Raw genomic sequence first — 23,672 nt, 5'->3', positions numbered from 1 at the left:
TATATTCTTTCTTGAATAAAAAAAGGTGTCAAACTGCAGTTTATATTGCAAACAACTTCATGTTATTCAGTTATTATTTTTTTATAATACATGTTATATCAAAAATTAAGAACAATTTGCAAAAAGATTTGCATGCAGTTGGTTAATTCTGAAAGTTGCATTTAAATGACATACCAATTTGATAAGAAACAGGTCAGTGACATTAAGTCTGCATTGATTCTTCTGAGGCAGTTGTGTTAATAATACTGTAACAAAGTGATGTTTATGAGTTAAGTGTGCACATCTGTTAGTAAGGCTCATACTTTTACTGTATTTTTTTCTGCCACATGAAATCTTAATGGATGTACCTGGATCGTAAGTGAAAGGTCTCTTAGTGGTAATTTTCTTGTTCATTATACCTGATCATTTTTTGTACAATGTATGTAAAGTTAAGATGTAATCTTAAAATCTGGCTTCTGAATGCTTCCTCTACATTCATGAGGATAGTACATGTACATTTTCCTGCAGTATATTTGTTTTTACGAGAGCCCAGCCAACTGACTGAGGGGAATAGAAGAAGGGCTGGCCTCTCAAGGTCATGGGATGATACAAGTGTGCAAATTGATCAAGTGATAGTTGTAAAGAAGTAATTGCCAAGATATTCAACCAAAATCAAAGATATTTCTACAAAGTTTTTTTTGCAATCTAGATCATTCGGCTCATCAAAGATACAGCAAAAAGTGTCTGCATACCAATGTTGATTCCTGATATCTCAATCTGCAGAACTGGTACTTGTATCCTTGTTAATGCAGAATGCAAGAATAATGTAAATATCAGGTTGTCTGCACCAGTTAATCAACGTATAAACTTTGGGTGGATAAGTACTTTAATTTGTCATTGCTGAAGCCAAGAACCTGCCATGGAGATTCAGTTGCTCTGTCAGTTGGTGCTTCCACTTTCAAAAACAAGAGGTTATAGTGATAGAACATTGATCAGTTATTGTCGAATATCATATCATTTTCAATTGAGGGATGATATTATCCATTGCATAATCAGTAATCATGCAATTGCTTTATGACTGTATTCTGTCAAAATACAAAAAAATATGCTTAAGTTATTTTGTATTCTTTAAAGTCTTACTCTTATCGTTGAACTGTAGTTCAAATTGATTTACAAAAAATATAGTTTAATTTATGGGTAAATATTTACACATCAACTACCATTCCTTAATTGAACGGCCTTCTGGCAATTACGATTTTTTTTTGATGAGCGCAACATCTTCGGATATATTTGGATTGCTAATCATCGCATTTTAATATAAATTGAAAATTGTTTATCAAGTAATTGTTTGTTTCGCAGGCCACAAACAACTTAAATCAGCATTTTTAAAAGTGTTAATTTATGATTTGTTAAATGAATTGTTGTCATTAGCATTTCAACTTAATGTTAAAATTTGTTATAAATTAAATTTTACCCATGTTATTGTGACATCATATGAGAAACTGTTGCCAGTTGTGGTCCCAGTGGTCGAAATTTAAAATACAAGCATGCAAGCCCTACAGTGGTCAAATGACTTCCAGGCTTGCTAAAATTCTGAATTTTATATATAAAACAGGGCTTGTTCATAAATAAACATAAATGGTATAAGAATTAGGGCTTGTTCATCCAAAGGTCTAATTTCAATGACTGCAGTTGGGTCATTCTATTTACAGAATGGGTGAGAAAGAATTTCTTAAATGAAATGAAGTATTCTTTTAACAATTCTGGAAAGAAATAATGAGCTTTTGGTGTAAATATAAGTAATAAATTGCGTGATTAATGTCATCATCTTTGATATGACTGCAGTTTGGCTGGTTTTAATAGAGTGTGTGGTGTCTGAAGGATTAATTGACATCAATTCATTCCTTAAATGTTCACTCATTGCTATGTACTTTTATTATGCCCCCCTTCGAAGAAGAGGGGTATATTGCTTTGCACATGTCGGTCTGTCGGTAGACCAAAGCTTATCCGACTGATAAGTCAACAATTCCTGAACGTATGGTCATCAAACTTGACATGAAGGTTGGGCCTGACCAGTAGATGACCCCTATTGATTTTAGGGCTCATCAGGTCAAAGGTCAAGGTCACAGTGACCTTTAATGGTAAAATGATTTTAAAGCTTGTCCGAGTGATAACTCAACAATGTCTACATCTATGGTCATCAAACTTGATATGGAAGTTGGGCCTGACCAGTAGATGACCTCTATTGTTTTTGGGGGTCATTTGGCCAAAGGTCAAGGTCACAGTGATATTGAATGGTAAAAGGTTGTCATGTGATAACTCCACAATGCCTGCACCCATGGCCCTCAAACTTAAGTTGGAGGGTGGGCCTGACCAGTAGATGACCCCTATTGGTTTTAGGGGTCATCTGCCCAAAGGTCAAGGTCACAGTGACCTTTAAAGCAAACTTGATAATTCTTGGACCTATGGTCATCAAACTTGACATGAAGGTTGGGCCTGACCAGTAGATGACCCCCATTGACTTTGGGGGTCATCAGGCCAAGGTCAAGGTCACAGTAACCTTTAACTCAAAAAGCTGACAAATCTTCTCCCAGTGATATCTCAACAATGTCTGAACTATGATCATCAAACTTGACATGGAAGTTGGGCCTGACCAGAAGATGACCCTTATTGAAGAGGAGTCATTGGGTCAAAGGTCAAGTTCACAGTGACTTTGAATGCGAAGATGTTTAGAGTGATAACTGGACAATGCCTGCACCCATGGCCCTCAAACTTGACTTGGAGTTGTGTCTGACCTCTAGACGACCCCTTATGATTTTAGGTGTCATCGGGTCAAAGGTCAAGGTCACAGTGACCTTGAGTGAAAAAAGCTTTGTCTGTGTGATAACTTGTCAATGCCTGCACCCATGGCCCTCAAACTTGACATTTAGATTTTTGGTGATCAGCTGATGACTCCTATCAGGGCTTCTAAAACTTTGGAACCTCAATCGGTTCGGACCGTTTTGTAATCAACAAACGGATATCATGTAATGATCGACGATGACATAGCATATTGCCATGTGAAAATATGGACCGATTTTAACACTTAATCAGGAAAGCTGCAAGCAGATAATTAATACATAGTTTGTTTAATTGTGTCTTGTAACCAAGACACTTTTATGACCTTTTGGATGTAGTTTTGAATGTGTGAATGACCCATGAATGTTTGTGTATTACAATTTCTACATCTTTTACTGACTTAGTCGTTTAGGACCGAAATTACAAAAAAAATTAGAAAATTTCGGACCGATTTTTTTTACACTTTTTGAAACTGAAATCGGTCTAGCTTGGTCAAAATCGGTCCAGACCGGCAAATTGCCAGTTTTTAGAAGCCCTGACTCCTATGGATTTTGAGGTCAAAGGTCATGGTCATAACACACTCTATTCTCACACTTTGAATGGTCATAATCTTAAAACTGCCTCAACAGCATCCAATATCAGTGACAAATCAGCATCATTTGGGCCATGCATATTTCATTCAATTGTCCATATAATCCTGACAACATGGCGCTCAGGGGGGGGGGGGGGGGGGGCATAATGTTTGACAAACATCTCTTGTTTACATTCAAATGCAGCTTGTTTTTCTTTTATACCACTTACATTTGGACATTTTAATGAACTGTTGATTTCTATAAAATAAGCAGAAAAAAATGATCAAAATGTCTTGACCGATTATTTTAAATAATAGATTATGATGTTAGATTGATTTTTTATCGTTATATAGTGACGTGATATAATTATTTGAATGCAGATGTTAGTATAGTTATATAAATGGGGACAGTCTATTAAGCAGTTCTCTTAGGACACCAAGCTTAGTTATACTTAATTTGTGCTCCTTCCTACAATTTGTCTGCAATTTTAATGCTTAAGGCAAGTTTTTCTATAATTTAGATGATCTATTTTAGGTTCATGAAATCAATAAGCTCCTTTATGTAACGGTCCTTTCATTGAAACAAGTTGGGACTTCTATACATTGACGTCATTTTTATACATTACATGAACATTTGCTTTAATTTATAATTCAAATATCATTTTAAAATTAAAATTCATAACACAAATTTTCATGTATTAATCATTCTGTCTTCTACTTTATAAAGGTATTCAATAATGCTTGATAAAGAACTGACACCTTACATAAAAAAGCTATTTCTATAGTAACCCAGCTTTAAGTGATGCAATTTGAATTTGAATTTCATAAAAATGAACATTGAGAAAGAAATAAAACCTGATACAAGGTATGATGCACATGGGTAGTTACCACATCAAGTAAAGTAACTACCTGCATAATGTATATTTGTGGAGGGAAAGAAGGATGTGCTGACATGTACAAGAGATATAGAGCAGATAAGGGTATCTGGATGGTTGGGGAATGCTACAGTAACACATGTACAGGTTCATACATACCCAGGCCTAATCTGAGACTTGGGAATCTCAATTATGAGAAATAGCATGCATTATAAGTATTTAAGAGCCCATGAACTTGACCATACCTAAACTCACAGAGTCCTTTCACTGAATTGTGTGAAATACTCTTCACTGCTGCATATTGACGATCTCATAGTATTTATTAAAGAACATGACTTCATGCTCTACATTTTAAAAGAATATGACTGCATTTTTTACATTTTAAAAGGATATGACTGCATTCTCTACATTTTAAAAGAATATGACTGCATTCTCTACATTTTAAAAGAATATGACTGCATTCTCTACATTTTAAAAGGATATGACTGCATTCTCTACATTTTAAAAGAATATGACTGCATTCTCTACATTTTAAAAGAATATGACTGCATTCTCTACATTTTAAAAGAATATGACTGCATTTTCTACATTTTAAAAGAACATGACTGCATTCTCTACATTGTAAAAGAACATGACTGCATTCTCTACATTTTAAAAGAATATGACTGCATTTTCTACATTTTAAAAGAATATGACTGCATTTTCTACATTTTAAAAGAATATGACTGCATTTTCTACATTTGTAAAAGAACATGACTGCATTCTCTACATTATAAAAGAACATGACTGCATTCTAAACATTATAAAAGAACATGACTGCATTCTAAACATTATAAAAGAATATGACTGCATTTTCTACATTTTTAAAGAATATGACTGCATTCTCTACATTTTTAAAGAATATGACTGCATTCTCTACATTATAAAAGAACATGACTGCATTCTAAACATTATAAAAGAATATGACTGCATTTTCTACATTATAAAAGAACATGACTGCATTCTAAACATTATGAAAGAATATGACTGCATTCTAAACATTATAAAAGAATATGACTGCATTCTAAACATTATAAAAGAATATGACGGCATTCTCTACATTTTTAAAGAATATGACTGCATTCTCTACATTTTTAAAGAATATGACTGCAATTTCTACATTATAAAAGAACATGACTGCATTCTAAACATTATAAAAGAACATGACTGCATTCTAAACATTATAAAAGAATATGACTGCATTCTAAACATTATAAAAGAACATGACTGCATTCTAAACATTATAAAAGAATATGACTGCATTCTAAATATTATAAAAGAACATGACTGCATTCTAAACATTATAAAAGAATATGACTGCATTTTCTACATTTTTAAAGAATATGACTGCATTCTCTACATTTTTAAAGAATATGACTGCAATTTCTACATTATAAAAGAACATGACTGCATTCTAAACATTATAAAAGAATATGACTGCATTTTCTACATTTTTAAAGAATATGACTGCATTCTCTACATTTTTAAAGAATATGACTGCAATTTCTACATTATAAAAGAACATGACTGCATTCTCTACATTTTTAAAGAACATGACTGCATTATCTACATTTTTAAAGAATATGACTGCATTTTCTACATTATAAAAGAACATGACTGCATTCTCTACATTTTTAAAGAATATGACTGCATTCTCTACATTATAAAATAACATGACTGCATTCTCTACTTTTTTAAAGGAACATGACTGCATTCTCTACATTTGAACAAGAACATGACTGCATTATCTACATTTGAACAAGAACATGACTGCATTATCTACATTTGAACAAGAACATGACTGCATTATCTACATTTGAACAAGAACATGACTGCATTCTCTACATTTGAACAAGAACATGACTGCATTATCTACATTTGAACAAGAACATGACTGCATTATCTACATTTGAACAAGAACATGACTGCATTCTCTACATTTGAACAAGAACATGACTGCATTCTCTACATTTGAACAAGAACATGACTGCGTTATCTACATTTGTATGATTAAGTATATGTTAGGTAGAGAGCAGCTGATAAAATTTCCGTTATTCTGTAGTATATTTGTTGCAGTTGTGTTTCATAAGTCATAGTACTAATTTATGTATGATACAACCTCATCCTGCGAAGAAACAAACGAAACAGGCCCTATTCCAAGATGTTTATTGAGAAATTCCAGACTTAAACAGTTCCAAATCTTGTACCTGCAGAGATAGGTTAAAATGATATATTTGTTACATATACAACTGGCATAATGAATTATCACCACGTTGCACTAATAAAACCCAATGCTTTTACCGTGTTCCTGAATTGGGGATGAACAGGCCAGGAAAATTGAAGTGTTCTCAAAAACATTTTACCAATTGTCCCTCAGCAGCACCATGTCACAAACTCGTATAAATCTCATTTCAAATACAGTTAATTTTTAGCCTGTCTGTTTTTCGCAAAACAGTTCATGATATTCAAATAAATCTCATGCTCAGCAATGGGCCCATAACTCTGACTTAAATATTTGTTAAGTCACATGGTTGTATGCCCCTTGTTCAACTGGAAAAGGAACAGATGAGCCCTGTCTTTTGCTCTAATGCACTTTTTGATTGAACAAGTAATTGATTGAAGGTTCAGAAAACGATTGTATCTTGTGTAATAATATACAGTAGGGATTATCTTAAGATAACAGTCTATGGAATTCAAATAGCCGAATAATTGGGATACATTGATATGTAGGTTTGTATCTCATGAGATCATAATCTTTTCCATTTGTTTTGTGGTGCTATCTCATACTAGGAAAGATATTTCTCCAAGATGTTGCACTCTTGTAAGTTTATGGCACTTCACTGAACTTGTTCCTACATCTACCAATACTACCAAGAATATTGTTGTATTAATGATGTTAATTATTGTGTTCTCAGTTGAAATTGGAAAGCACACATATATACACTAGTTCCACATGTTCTCAGCAACAAGGTATTTTCCTACAAAAAAATGGTGAAACTGTACTGCATGGAATAAATCACCAGTCTTTGGTACATAAATATTCCTTCAGAAATTAAGGAGCTCGAAATGAAGTAAAACAGCATTTCAGGTTGAAATTGACTGAATTTGTTATAGCTTTTATCTAGGTCTTTCCAACAAGAAAACGAGAGTGAAACAAGGGCTTCAACTCTCCTATTTACAGATTCATTTGTAGAAGTTATTGAACCACCCCTATTATATCCCTTAATTCCTGTTAAAAAGAAAAATACGTTTTACTTATATTCTTTCTCCTGTAGGCAGTGCCATTCAGGTTATCATAGGCATTGGCGTTCAGGTATCTGGAGTGTTACTGGGTGTTGTATCACCTCTCAGGAATGTTATGGGCTATACGTCCTGTCAATCACTTCCTGGTTTCTACTGTAGATAATTGGGTTGGAACTTCACGCTTTTAAAAGAACTTTACCCTCAAAAATGGTAAACCGTAGGGTTTAACCAAGTTTTAAAAAGGACTGGGTGCTGCAGAAAAGGGACAGGGTGCTGAGGGACAAAAGGGAACATTCCCTCACCTTAGTGCAATAACTCAATACATGCATATAGTCATAGAAGCAGATATTGCGTTCTTGCACTAAGGTGACGTGTAATAGGCAGTGAATAATAAAGCCGTATGAACTTCATAGAAAATCTAAGAGATTGTGCTACTTTTTATTTAATGCAGTATTAGGTTTCATGCAAGTAATATATATATATAAATAAGTTAAGTTTGTTCGAATTTATAATCATATTTCAAGATATAATAATAAAAAAATAATATTTGTTTATTTTATGCATTTTAATTTTTGAAGGCAGCAGGTGGAATATTCTGGTCTCCTTGAGGACAGAAAATAGCTACCAAAAAAAAGGACAGGGTGCAGCACCCTGCCATTACGCTCTAGCTAACACCCTCTTGCTATTAACCCTAGGTAAGGCCACATCAAATTGATATTTATTTCATGAGGTTTTTTGAAGTCTTTGCACCTCTTTTTCAAAAATGCTTCTGTGCAAAATCAAATAAATTTGTTTGGGTTATTTCCTGAATCTTACTTTTACAAGGATGAATTACTTATTACTATTCTGCAAGATTTTCATTCTGGGTATTGATGTTTAGGAATAAAATTGTTTCGTCTTTGCCCGCTTAAATCAGAAAATTGTATTTATATTTTTATTTCGCCCTCTTGCTCCCATTTTTCTCGGCCAAAATATGACAAAAGCAAATATAATTAAATTGGTGTGGCTTAAAATTACAATTTGAGAGGCCTTGAATTTCTTTGATAAATTGAAAATGCAGTGCTGTTTCAAGATTGTAATTGAAGAGGAAATAGTTTCTAGGAATGTTGAAACATTTACAATGTATATAAATATAATTATATACAGGTTTTCCTTCATTGTATTTGAGTTTACAAACTTGGTACTAAGGATCTCTATGGAATTGGGGCTAGGGACATAAAACCCAGATGTCTGAGATCTAAATTATTACTCAGTTATACCGTGGGGCGGCCATTTGACGTAACATGGTAGTCCATGGTAGTCCATGGTCATATGACCATGAACTACCATGGTAGTCCATGGTAGTCCATGGTTATTGGCCATCATTTTCGCAGGGGTAGTCTTGAATTACTGATACTTTTACACGGCTTTTCATGGTTGTAATTCAGACATTTTCTTATAAAATCTCATAATCAATGCCAACATGCATGGCACCCTGCCTTCATTCATTAATCCATCAAGGCCAACACCTACAGATTGATATGTCTAGCTATTTAAAAGTATGGCAGGGTCTCAGTTGTTCCAAACCTCTGCAGAAGCATGTATAAACTAAACAAATTCAATGGCTTTGTAATGAGCTTTAATGCAATAGAAGTAGTGTAATGTTTTTAATTGACATGTTTAATTGTTTATGAAGTTCTGCAATGCTGCTGTTAAGAATACTGCTTAAAATACTGGTGTTGTTTACATGGTTTATAGTACAATTCTCTCTGTAAATTATGCCAGAAATGCGTACCCATTTAATCTTGGATCTCAAAAATAACCTTGACCTTCCTTTTAACTCTTTTCAAAGAACAGCTTATATATCTTCTAATGTTTGCATTTTGATAGTCATTTTACAGTTGATACCTCTGTATTTTTTTAGCAGCCATTATAAGTTGATAGAAATAACTCATTTAAAATATGATTCCTATTATCCCCGTCACACTAGGTGAAGACCACACTATGTCCTGGCAATTTTAGACGAACGCAGCAAGGACGCAGTCAAATTCTTAAAAAATGTTTCACTCAAGTTTATACTACATCCTGACTACATCCCTGCCAGGCATTCACTGCGTCTCACACGTTCCGAATAAGTTCTTACAACGCGTATTTCATGCGTGCACCACGTTAAATGTGTTCTTAAAATGTGGGCCCCACACCCGATGCATTCTTTGTACGTTCTTACTACGACCAGGAAGATTGTTATGATGCGCTTGGGTGCCGAGGATGGTAATAGTAGTTTTACAACAATGTCAAAAGCTTTTCTGAGTCTGAATCTCAAATTCAGGCTCCATTTATGAGTGAATATGGGCCCCTGAAATGGTCAAGTGTGAAGGTTATGAGAACAACATTTGATCATTATACATTATGAAAGCACTAGAAATTGGTATTATGATATGGATTTTATGCTAAAGGACACTGATAGAGGGTGGGGAAGGTGCCGGTGTTGAGTCGATCAGCAAAAAGATGAAGGAGACTGGTGTTTTAATTTGTAAATTTGCAAATTACTATTGTTAAAAAAGTAAGCCAATTTTTTTATCCCATTTCAGGTAGAAGAAAAATGCTGTAAAATGCAGTGAAAAATATTTATTTATTCTTCAGCTACAAAAGAATACTTGTTACTGCATAATTTTTTGAGACTTTAGGTGATTGAATAGACTGTATTACCATGAATTCCTTTGAAATAATTGAATATGGGATTCTCTGCCATCATGTGTTGTTTGGGCTGATGTGTTGTTTGGGCTGATAAGCCCATGTGTTGTCCAGATGCCCAGCAGCCCACAATATATGTGGTAAGAACATTAGGATTTTATGTAGGAAGATTAACCACCCACTATCATTTCAGATATAAAATCCTTGGTGGTGAAATCTTGTTACAGTTTTTGAGAAAAATTGTTTTTTTGTATCCCATGCTACTCTACTGTGATGATCCTATTTAATAACTATATTTTGTCTATCATGGGAATCATGGGAATGATCATTTAGGCGCAATGTGTTCTAAAGTTTTTTCTAAAATGTTTAGTTATGTCTTTAACAATTCCTGTTTGCAACTTATGTAAAGTCAAAATTTAGCAAAAGTTGTATTTTTTTCATAATCTGATCCATTGCAAAAAATTAAATGCTTAATATCATTGACTAGATTTATAGGCAACAGGGTGTCATATTGACTTGACTTGTGGGGATCAAACTTGGCGCTCCTTGGGTCTGATGCATTCACCTTTACCACAGGCTATATTGTTCAATAACTGTCTCAACAAATGAGCAGATTGAAATTTAAAATGATGAAGTTTCAGTTTTCCAATTCTTTGAAATAGAAGATGCAAATATTATGTAGAATATCGCCATAAGTAAACATTAAACTAGGATTGTCAATATTTGAGAAATGACACTTGAATCACTGTGGAATGTTAACCTGTAAACCATCTAATTCATCTAGTAATTGTTAGTGGCAATGGTACAGGTAATGAGAGTTAATTTACACAAATGGTAGTTTCAAAACCTTTGTAATGATATTAGTACCCTCAATAAATGTCAATGTTATAAGTTGCAACATTATATCTGAATAGTTGTTATTCCTATATGATTGAATATACATTGCATGCTTTTGTTTTTTGAGCATTCAAACTATAGTACTTTGTCATACTAAATGCATAATCATATTACATCAACCCCAATTAACAATCATGATTTCCATCTCCATCAAGGTTGCTGCTCTAAATATTAGCAGGGGAAGAAAGACAACTCAGGATGTCTGATACCATTTGATGCTGAAGAGTTTATGTTCTTGTGCAGTTGGTATTTTTAAAAAGTTTTTTATATAGACATGAAACAAATCTAAACCAATGCCATGAATAAATAAATAAATTTCAACATTCAAAACATTTTCAGCCAATGTCAAATTGCCTATCAATTTGGTTCTCTGCCTGCTGAAAATATGTTGTTTAATAATGTTATTAATTAGGTGATTTGACATATTGGTCCAGGCATTTGTCTGAGGTTAGCTGTATTTGGCAAATACTGCTAACCGAGGACAAATAACTCGGCCAATATGAAATCACCTAATTAATAAGTATTTTATCAATTAATTACTACTTATGGTACGACATATTGGTTAAAAACATTCTAATATTTTATTTAACCTTAATTTTAAATTTCAAGCTTATTTATCCCTACCCATTACGACATAAAAACAAACAGCTGTTCGTACCGGTACAATGAAACAAATAAAAATAGGCCATAACGTTTTTCCGAGTATTTTTACACTAGCCATTTTGATTAAGTATTTTTGACCATTTTTACGCTAGCTGTTTTGACTAAATGTTAAACCGGTTTGTTAAAATCGATTCACTATCCTACACAATGTGTGTACATGTAAGGGGGAGTAACCGATGCATAGCTTTTTTTTTATTGATTCTATTCTGTGTTAATCAACTTATACAAATTGAAATGTTGCTCAGCAGATTAATCAGGACTTCTTATTTGCGGAGCAACATTGTCACTTCAATTTGTGTAAGTTCTCATTATGTGTGCTATAAAAATTCATTCAATGAAATAAGTCATTCATATTTGCAATTTAATGTACCAGTACACTTAAGAAATCGCCGTTACACTTTAGTGGATGACCTTAGGGTGTACCATACTCTTTACCAGATTGCTGAAGGGTGTAAAATACACTAGAAGTAAAAAAGTTATCTGTAGCTCTGTTCATAATGTTTCTGCTTTTCTAGACTGGACATTGCTGATTTTGACATGCATCCATTATAGTGACATTGCACAGACATATGAATATAGCACTGTACAGTCTAAGGAAGCATATCTTTTTCGTAAATCGTTTGTCAAAATGTCAGAATTTTCACCCTTGTCGTCCATTTTGTTCATGTATAAAAATATAATTGTCGTAAAATACACCAACAGGTTAAATACAACTAAAATATCAAACCTAACAAAGTGGTTGAAGTATTTAATAGGCTAGTAATTCTAAACATGTTTTAAATGAAGCACAAAATTTTCAAAACAGTCAGAAAAAAACGGAAAACAAAATTGCTACCTTTTAAAATAATTTCCAGCATATTTCTCATAGGCGAGTTTCGACAGCCAATGAAAATGGTCCATTTCTCAAATCCTGTATTTGGCGAGAAGCCAATCCAAATGGTTGAAACTTATATTGGTTGATATTAGCTGAGTTTTGGCATTTATTGTCATCAATTGTCTAGTATTAGGTGCTATGATTGTCCCCGTATCGTGTCAAATATGTGATAGTTGATTAATAATTCAGTTTATGAACTCCAGTTATTTCTTCACCCACTCCACCCTTCTTAATCATTATGATTTTTCATAATATATTTTTCTGGCCATGATCTGGGATAAAATTAAAGATCCATGATACTTTTAGTCTTCATCTCTTGCAATATCATTGACATAAAACATTGACATTCGTATTCTGATTTATAAGATTTAGCATAATGTCTTCTTAAATGTGGCACCCAAATCCTGTAATGATGCTGTGTCGAAAGTTAAATGCATCAAAGATATGCATGATGACTATAGTTTTAGAAGCACTAAAATGTTTGGCACCAGCGTCTCCCATGATTGTACTGATACTGTAACCCACCTTTCCTCCCATGCTATCAGATCCAAAAATAACATCAAAGCTCTTGAATTTATTAAATTTATGGAAAAAGGATGAGCTATTTGCAAGGAGGATTTGATCCCTAGCAAGATTTCTGTTGGCTGAAAGAGCCAGGCTCAAGATAAGACTGGGTGCCACTTAAAGTTCTCATAAAACCCCTGATAGTTTCGATATGTTTGCTGATATGGATGGAGGCTACCTGTTGATGTGTGCTTTATGACACTCTCTGCAAGTCGGAGAACTGGCTATGGTCACAGGTGGGAGGAATCTGGTCACAAATATCATCAAGTTCTTCTCCCATTGTTGCAGTCAGGTCAACTATTATGGCGACCTGAACTTCTTGGAATTGTTTTGTGATCTGTGTGAATAACCTCATGGGCAGTAGCCTTTATTTGAGAAATGTTCAACTTTAAATTGTACTGAATAAGGACGCAGATAATTACTTTGAATGCTAACTTTTTAATCTCTGGACCAGATATAAAGGACTTATTTCAGCTAGAGCTCTGGTATTCAGAATGGTCCAGGTAAGTCAGTTTGTTTTTGCTGACCAATTTTGGGTCGAATGTATGGCCCACTTCAAATGCTGAAGCATGTAATTTGTTCCAAAATGTGAAAAAAAATTCCGATGTTTTTTATGCCCCCAAAGATGGGCTTATTAAGTTATTTTAAAAATATATTTATTTTTTTAAACAACAAAATTTGATCTCTCAAACTGTTTTCCATTGAAGAGTTTTAAGAAACAAACCTTATCACATTTTTTTTATCTTTTCTTGTTGTTTATTTAGGCAGTCCTGTTTATTTAAGTTATAAGACAGCAGCCAGAAAGGCCCCAACACCATTCCCAAAATGGTGAAAGAACAAAACTGAAGTCTGATGGTCATTTGCTTGTATTTCTCTACAGTATGTTGCATATACAGAATGATACAAAATTATACTCAAAGTTTAATACATAAGATGTAAAAATGAATATTTCAAATCAATAAATGAATTAGGAATGTTATTTTCATGATTTCTTCTCTGCGGGTTAATTAGTAACAACATCGTTGCCATGTGTAAAATGGTCAGGGAGTGTCAAGTAATTAGTTGTTGTTTTTTTTGCACAATTCTTAGAAACTGCAGACTTACTTGTTATACTAAATGAGACATTTTTTTTATATATTCATACTGCAGGCGGTATGCATTACAAATGTACACCTCTTACCATTGAGGTCACACTGGTTGTGGGTTCAAAACCCATGAGAGGCATCTCCTCGTGGCCTCTCAAAATACTTTTCCAAGCACTAGAATCTTCACTAAAAACAGACTCCAGTGTGATACATATCAGCTGATAGATGTCTTTTCAAACAAGCTTTACAAATAAGTACTTGAACTATTGCATTAAAAGCATTGTAATGTAGCAAGATTATTTGATGAAAAATAATAAATATAGTTTACATTTCTATTTCCAACAGCATAATGATCTCATGATGGAGGAAATAGTATACACACATTATCATCTACCTGTTGTGTTATCAGAGTTATGGGCCATTAGTCAAGACGATACTGTTATTCCTTAGATTGTAATCTTTCATTCATAAAACTGGCAGACTCCAAAAATACATCCTGTTGCTGAAACTTGATCCTAAGACATGATTTCAGCGCTCTCAGGTGGGGAAAGGATCCAGAACCATGCCATGTAAAACATTTCTGTTTTTCCAAGATTGTGACACACTATACCTTTCATGTCAACCAACGTGTCTTTGTCATTGTGCAAAAACCTTTATTTTGGCCTTTACTAGACAACTTTTTCCCATTTAATTAAGCTATAGATATTAAACTTGGTACACGTAAGTACAATGAAAATCACTGTGTATGGAAAGTCCAAACACGCAAACCCCTTTTAAGTTGTCCCCCTTGAAAGAGGGAAGTATTGGCACCTGATTGTGGTACTCTTGCTGTTGGGTGGTTATCGGTGTTCTATTATGACTATATTTGATATTACTTTAGAATTTTTCCAACTAAGGGACTAGTTCATAAATTGCAGAACAATGCTTTCAATATTTTCCACATAAAAATATTAAGTTTAGTATGTTTTATAAAACTTAACACTTTAATTGATAATGAAACCTTAAATTATAATAGCCCTGCTTATCATTTTGAAAATTTTGCTTTTAAATACCAACTCAATCACAACAACTCGGCCATCTCCGGCAAGATACAGGCCGAGGTGTTCCGATTGATACCAACTTCCTCCCAAATAGCTGAAGGTTACACAGTACCATTATAATAGCCTTTATGTTTCTAAACCTCCTACGCAGTAATCTCCCTTGGGGACAGCAAAAAACCATTTTTTGGTTATCTACATGCATGTTTTTCTTCTAATTTTATTGCGCCGACGCGATGCTATGCATCAATTGTTTTCTTGTTAAGTTATTATATTATATAGTATTGCTGACATCTGCGCATTTCTCAGTTATTATCACATGTAGAATCTTTAGTTATAATGTATACATAAAATACTTAAATAATTGTTTTTTTAATAAGTCATTTTATCTGTTAAGCCAATAAAGGCATCTTGCCTTCATCCTGGCGTGGATGGCTCACCAATGGCTCACCTTTATCTGAGGAACAGCTGCCGAGGACTGCTGATAGTCTGTGATTACACCAGGCCTGATAAGTAGATTGTTACCTGATATAAAATACAGAACACTTCCAACACTGGGTGCTTACCTCAGCTGACCTCAGCAATTTTTTATGGTTGGATGCTGCTTATTTGCTGGAATCTGAAGGAATGAAAATTTATTTGGAAATTTTGAGTTAATTATGAGTCAAATAGAAGATGGGGTTATGTTAGCCTAGGTATATCCCTGGGATGGGCTGTGAAAGGCTCTGATTCAACATCAGGTGAGAAGGATTTATGAAAATTAATTACCAGGAAATACCCAGCTAATTTGAACCAGAAGTTTAAATTACCTTGCAGATTCCTAGATTGGGCTGCTTTACATAAAGGCATGCTTATCACACAACTAAAGCTTCATTTTTTCATTTAGAATTGTTCAAATGAATTACCTTGACTGATTTTGCGGCATATAAAACATTTATGTTGATCCCTAACAAATTCAGGTGATGAGCCCAGCCAGATCTTGTACTGTGATCTAAATGTCAAACAAACTAACAGATCACATAAGGTCAGTGGTTGATGTGCAACAAATTTCACCTCTCTTGTAATGTTTGCAGAAAGCCAGTTGCAAATCAGACCAAGACATTGTGACATGCATAGTGATTGAACTTCAATTATCCGAAGTATCATCAGTAGTGTGTTCCATTCAATCTGCACACATATCAGCCTCATTATTGCAGGAGCTGCTTGCATTCAGGCACTTCCAGAGTACAAGAATATTTCAGAAATTTCATTAATCATTTCTTTATCATCGTAAATTAAGGCAGCAAGAACAGGATAGATTACATCCTGAACTTTACAGATTTAGGTTTAATAGCCTATTTTATGCTTTAAATGAATTGGGTTATCTAGAGCATCTTGATTTAAGTGTGATATTTAAAAGCCTTGTTATTTTTTGTGTTATTGACGCACACCTGATTATTGTGTATGAGTAAGCTCAATTCTATTTTTCATGATTTTTGTTGGCACAATCGTTAAAACAAAATTACACAATTTGCATGAGAAATTCCAGGCAAACCAAGTCAGGATGTCAGTTTGGGAGGTGGCCATGTTTTTCTGTAATGTGGGGTTAATGTTGTGGAAAATGAGCCAGCGCTCCTGTCTGCACTGCTACACCTGTAAGGGCAGTGAACTCTGGTTGGCAGGACTTCCTTCACTTGTTCTCTCCCTTTGCTGGTGATTTAGATAACTATGTTTGGTGCAATATTTGTCTGAATTGAAGGTATAGATAATGGTGTGTTCATACATTCTTTATGACAGTAGTCAACTGTAACTGTTGTTTGCATTCTCTCTATCCTATAATTGATCTTTACTTGATTTTGAATGAATGTTTCTCAAAAATCCAACCTGGAAAGTCAGAATATTTTTTTTTTGGCACTAGGTTGTTGCTTTGGGAAAATATTAAAGTATTGTTCAGTAAATGAAGAAAGAATCCGGCCATACCTTATTTTGTTTCTTGCCTGTTTGTTTACATTGTAAAAAATTCATTCAGCGTAATTATGTAATTGCTGCATTATAAAAAATGGTGCATCAATGTAATATTGTATTTTAAGAAAATAGTGTGTGTAGTAAATATTCCTGATATGAGATTGCAAGGATTCCCACAGCTAACAAGTGGCCTGAGCGATAAGTGGCTCTCTGACTTAGTCTTTGATTGTATACCTTGATGTGTAGGTAGTTAGATTAGCATAGAACATGGCCCCCTGACGAGCAGGTAGCCTGCATGCCGTATTTTCCTCGGGCCACTTCCAAGATCTGGTTCTTGTTTTGCTGCAGTACCTGGGGATTGTTTAAGACTTTTTTTTCGGATTTAAAATCATTTTCTCTGGAAGAATACATATATATTGAAAATACTGGGAAGAGTGTTCTTCATGTGTACTTTGAAGATGGGAACTATACTTGGTGATCTATAAGTTTCGTTTCGTACAGTCTGAAGGCTTGGATGGCATATTAATGAACAATAAGAATTAATCTAAGGGTATTATTGTACGACGTAATAATTTCGCTTGAAGCTTATTATTGTGCTATCACTTCATACCAGGTTTGTTTCTTTATTACAAAGTTATAATGTGGGAAAAATAAATGTTATTTCGAGACCATATTCTTAAACTCATCTGTAGGATCAGTTTTACAGGTACTTCATGATAATTACGAATTCTTTTGTTCTCTCTCAACCTCTACTATGATGAGCTACAGTGTGTCAATGTTTTAATACTGACATTTCTGTTACAAGTTCTAGACAAGTTACTAGTATGTCTGCCAGTTTATAGTCAATTTAATGTTTTGCATGTTTCTCAGCTAATTGTGTGGTCAATTCATTTTGAGTGTTATACTGGACATAACAATGACATTTTTCAGAAAAGTGGTAAGTGTCACTCACAGTTGCTTGGAAAAAGAAAATTATTTTAATAGAAAATGAGAAAAACATTGAGAATTTAGTCAGATATTAATATTTTGATGAGAATCTTAGGGGGATTTTCAACAATGCAGTACTGTAGGTGAAAATGGAAAGGATTACTGATTGGGTAGAACATAATAATGAAGTTCCCCTACAGAAAGACTTGATTAATATTACTGGACAAAAAAAAATAGGGTAATATATATGGAACGGGGCTTCTAAAAGCTAATGAAACCAGTCAATCAGTCTGGGCCCGCAGCGACCCGGCAATTAGCCTGTATATACGCAAAGCCTAATTGTAAGGCCACACCAAATTGATCTTTAGTTCCTCGGATTTTTGCCAAAAAAAAATGGAGCGAGCGAGCGAAATAAAAATAAAAATATATTTTTCATAAAATATGAAGCGAGCGCAAGCGAAAAACATATTAAAAATGGACAAATTACACTTCAACCTATATTTAAACTCAAAATATCTGGTTCACAGGTAAAAAAATTGGAGCGATCGCATGAAAAAAATAAAAATATTTTTTTTTACATTTTCAAAAAAACAGGTGCGGCGAATCCGAGGAACGAAAGATCAATTTGGTGTGGCCTAAGAAAAAAATTGCTTTATTTCGGACATGAAAAAAATAACATGGCAAACAATATCCAAAATATTTCTATTATACATAGGCTCAAACAGGATCATGAAGGAATTAAACAGAGAGCAGATTTGATCAAATTCAACAGCAACAAAGTTATCAACCTAAACCAGGAACATAAAATTTCAGGGGATTCTGAGCAATTGTACATTGTATATTACATGTTTTAAATGTTTGTATTTTCAGATCAACCCGAACAGCAAGGCGTACAATGAGGGTATACAGGTCGGTGACTATGTTGAGGGAATAAACGGGCAGAAAGCCCGTGGGCTCGAACACCAGGAAGCCCAGAGACTAATCAAGACCGCCACAGATGAACTCATTCTAGAACTTACCAGGTGTGTCCCAGACTAAAAAAAAAAGAAGTTGAGCTTTTTAATACCGTAAATGACTGGGTATAAGACGATAGGGGTATTAGACGCAGGCAAAAAAATCCGTGAAAAATCTGAGAAAAAAACTTTAAATCTATGTTTTGGGTTAAGGGACGCATAGAAAATATGTCAAAATCATCTGCCAATCTTGGCCACCATGTTTGTTGACAGTGACGAAAAAAAATAAATTCGTGAAAATGGCGATGTTTATCTTTAAAACCATACAATGATAATGCAAAATATGTTTCATTTTTATTCGTTTCATGTTAGAGTAGGCACTGAAAAGTACTGAGTGCGATAATTTGTTTCTGGATGGCACTGAAAAGTACCTTTTATGACAATTTGTAAGATTTCTTTCTGACAGTGTATCGTAAACGATTACCTGTCGAGAATGAAAAGTGAAGTTATGCAAAAATCTTATATTGTACGGATTTGTTCTCAAAATGTCAACACCTACAGAAAAGAATAAAGAACATGGAAAAACAAGACCATTATCGCATCAGTTTGTAGTATTGGTATGTTTAAACCGGTCTAAAGGCAGTGCAAATTTTTCTCACCTTATCGTACAACTGACAAAAATATTTTGACAGTGCCCAACTTTGCTTTTTGATATGCATGTTCAGTTATTGTTTTATTCAAATTAATATTGAATAATTTTAATCATACAATATTTTTTATTAAATTATAAACATCTTACGATATACTGGTTAAGTTTGTAAATCCGAACAGTCTATAAATACCGAACACCTGTTAAATCATGCGTTTGTTCAACTCGATCAATAATTCGATGATCTAGATCGCTACAAACGCTTGCCTTAGCAACGAATGCGAATTTTCGTCAAGTTTAGGTTAGTATTTTTCTTATAAATCCCTGTCAAACTCCTAATCAGGTGAAATGTACATATGCAGCACGCGGGGAATGACCTCACAGATTTTAAATCGCACTGTAATCAATATCATGGGTACGGAATGTTCTAAGATTTTTGAAGCAAGGGACACAACTCAAATTTTCTAAGATTAGAATTTGTTCGAGTTGATTCCCATTCCCATTGTGTGTTTGATTAGAAACAAACTATGACGGAATAGCAATCTATTTTTAGATAAAATATAATTTTAAAAGCGATCGGGATTTACATACTCCATTTCACCGATTGAATGGTGATTTACTGTGCATGAAATGAACGTTTTGCGTTTATGAATCAAACTATTTTGTGAATGTGTACTTCAGCAGAGGCTGAGGTTTGAACCAAACATTATTAATGCCAAGTTTGCAGTTACTAGAACCAAAACTCGTAAAGATATTGTTAAAAAATTGTCAAAACTGTTCGGATTTACAAACTCAACCAGTACCGTATCCCGATCTTCAACTGCCATTTTAACCTGTATATACTCAATCTATATGACGCGAGTAACATCCCTTTCTACATAAATCTAAACAAACTCTCAGCCTGAAATCGACCTCAGAAAAAAAAGTTCAAAAGCTTGTTACTGGTTATTAGACGCAGGCACTTTTTTACATCGAAATCTGAGGGGAAAAAATGCGTCTAATACCAAGTCATTTATGGTAGATGTATTTATGATTTATGTAATTCAAGTTCTAACAATCAACATAAGACCAGTCTTCCCGAAATGTGCCGGTCCGCCGGACATGTCCGGCAAATTTTGTACAGGTCTGGCAGATCTTCCGAAAATGACGGTCCGGATGACCGACATATTTTGAGACGACTAAATAGCGAAAAGGTATTTGAAAGTGAAATGTCTATCAAAACTTTCGCTGATTATTTGCCTTTGCGGTAGTTAGTCGATCCCATACTGATATTGACGTCACATACCATCGCCAAAAGTCAGCCATTTCGGATTTCTGATATGCGATCATGATGTTGATTCCCAGGGATAAACGAGTAAATACGATTCATCAGTAAAGGCATTTTATTACAACAGTTTTGATTGGTTCTTGGTTTGCAACAAAATACAATCAAAATCGTCGGCACTCAATTTACTTTGTCTGCAGTCAAAATGGCGGCGTTGGTGGAATTACCAGATGACAAAAAACCAGAAAGCACCTTAATTGCGGCGGTGTTTAAATATTTTTTTGCGAGACCAAGTGTGTTTTTTTTTTAATAAACGACATGTCAATGTAAAGTTTATATGTTGTTGTTGTTTTTTGTGAACTAAATCAGGAAAGCATTAAAAACAGACATTCATTTTTTTTACTCTTTATGTATACTATGACATATTTGTTCGGACAGGCAAATATTTTTTCGGACAGGCAAAAACTTTCAAAGAATTTTTACAATTTCAGGAAGACTGTAAGACAAATCTCACTGTACCCTTGATGTAACATTCCAAACACCCCTATAAGGAATGTGATTTTCAATGGGATTTTTTTAAAATATTTGGTATGAAGGAGGTAGTACTTTGTACACTGAAACTCAAAAATGGGCATTATTTTGTATGCATACTCTCAAATTACTTAAATTTAGTTTGGAAACTACTGCAAAAGCCATGGGAAGCACATTGGTCTCCCTTGCTGTCCAAAATCACAATTGTGTGTGCTCTTGGCTAGAGTTATGCCTGTTTTCAACAGTATAAAACCCTAGTAAATACCTGAATTTCTGATGCATTGAAGTTTATTTACAAATAATCAGTACTGTAATTTACTGTTGAGCTCTTGAAAATATGCAAAAAAAACGACAAAGTAATTTTGAAAATAGATTATTTATTATGCCAGGTGAAAACCATTATGTTGAGGAACAAAGCATGTGTATGGCATTTCAATCATCATAGCCTGGAGTTCATATAAACACTCACAGGTGAGTTCAGCTGTAGACAGGCTGGTATGCTGACACCAGATCGTCACCTCAATCTATATGTATGGTGCAGACATGGTGGGTGGAGTATGCTGACCCCAGATCCTCACCTCAGTCTATATGTATTGGGTAGACATGGTGGCTGGAGTATGCTGACCCCAGATCCTCACCTCAGTCTATATGTATTGGGTAGACATGGTGGCTGGAGTATGCTGACCCCAGATCCTCACCTCAGTCTATATGTATTGGGTAGACATGGTGGCTGGAGTATGCTGACCCCAGATCCTCACCTCAATCTATATGTATGGTGTAGACATGGTGGCTGGAGTATGCTGACCCCAGATCCTCACCTCAGTCTATATGTATTGGGTAGACATGGTGGCTGGAGTATGCTGACCCCAGATCCTCACCTCAATCTATATGTATGGTGAAGACATGGTGGCTGGAGTATGCTGACCCCAGATCCTCACCTCAGTCTATATGTATTGGGTAGACATGGTGGCTGGAGTATGCTGACCCCAGATCCTCACCTCAGTCTATATGTATTGGGTAGACATGGTGGCTGGAGTATGCTGACCCCAGATCCTCACCTCAGTCTATATGTATTGGGTAGACATGGTGGCTGGAGTATGCTGACCCCAGATTCTCACCTCAGTCTATATGTATTGGGTAGACATGGTGGCTGGAGTATGCTGACCCCAGATCCTCACCTCAATCTATATGTATGGTGAAGACATGGTGGCTGGAGTATGCTGACCCCAGATCCTCACCTCAGTCTATATGTATTGGGTAGACATGGTGGTTGGAGTATGCTGACCCCAGATCCTCACCTCAATCTATATGTATGGTGAAGACATGGTGGCTGGAGTATGCTGACCCCAGATCCTCACCTCAGTCTATATGTATTGGGTAGACATGGTGGCTGGAGTATGCTGACCCCAGATCCTCACCTCAATCTATATGTATGGTGTAGACATGGTGGCTGGTGTATGCTGATCCCAGATCCTCACCTCAATCTATATGTATGGTGTAGACATGGTGGCTGGAGTATGCTGACCCCAGATCCTCACCTCAGTCTATATGTATTGGGTAGACATGGTGGCTGGAGTATGCTGACCCCAGATCCTCACCTCAATCTATATGTATGGTGTAGACATGGTGGCTGGAGTATGCTGACCCCAGATCCTCACCTCAATCTATATGTATGGTGTAGACATGGTGGCTGGAGTATGCTGACCCCAGATCCTCACCTCAATCTATATGTATGGTGTAGACATGGTGGCTGGAGTATGCTGACCCCAGATCCTCACCTCAGTCTATATGTATTGGGTAGACATGGTGGCTGGAGTATGTTGACCCAGATCCTCACCTCAATCTATATGTATGGTGTAGACATGGTGGCTGGAGTATGCTGACCCCAGATCCTCACCTCAATCTATATGTATGGTGTAGACATGGTGGGTGGAGTATGCTGACCCCAGATCCTCACCTCAATCTATATGTATGGGGTAGACATGGTGGTTGGAGTATGTTGACCCAGATCCTCGCCTCATCCTTTTTGTGAGTTGGAAACAGACTGGTTGGGGTATATTGACCCT

The 23,672-nt window shown here is 35.0% G+C and overlaps 1 protein-coding gene across 23 annotated transcripts in view; it reads left to right on the top strand.

The window, feature by feature from the left end:
• LOC128208138 (sorbin and SH3 domain-containing protein 1-like) overlaps positions 1–23,672 on the top strand; it is a 99,874-nt gene that overhangs the window by 1,602 nt on the left and 74,600 nt on the right. For 22 of the 23 annotated variants that reach the window (XM_052911727.1, XM_052911704.1, XM_052911603.1 and 19 more), the window contains exon 2: positions 19,080–19,231. In XM_052911727.1, coding sequence (XP_052767687.1) covers positions 19,080–19,231 — 152 coding nt within the window. Of the gene's footprint in view, positions 1–17,551; positions 17,896–19,079; positions 19,232–23,672 lie in introns of those variants that run through there. The other variant, XM_052911618.1, reaches the window with a different exon arrangement.

Source organism: Mya arenaria, chromosome 2, assembly GCF_026914265.1.
Source record: "Mya arenaria isolate MELC-2E11 chromosome 2, ASM2691426v1".
NCBI lineage: Eukaryota > Metazoa > Mollusca > Bivalvia > Myida > Myidae > Mya > Mya arenaria.
This window is presented reverse-complemented; position numbering and strand designations above follow the sequence as displayed.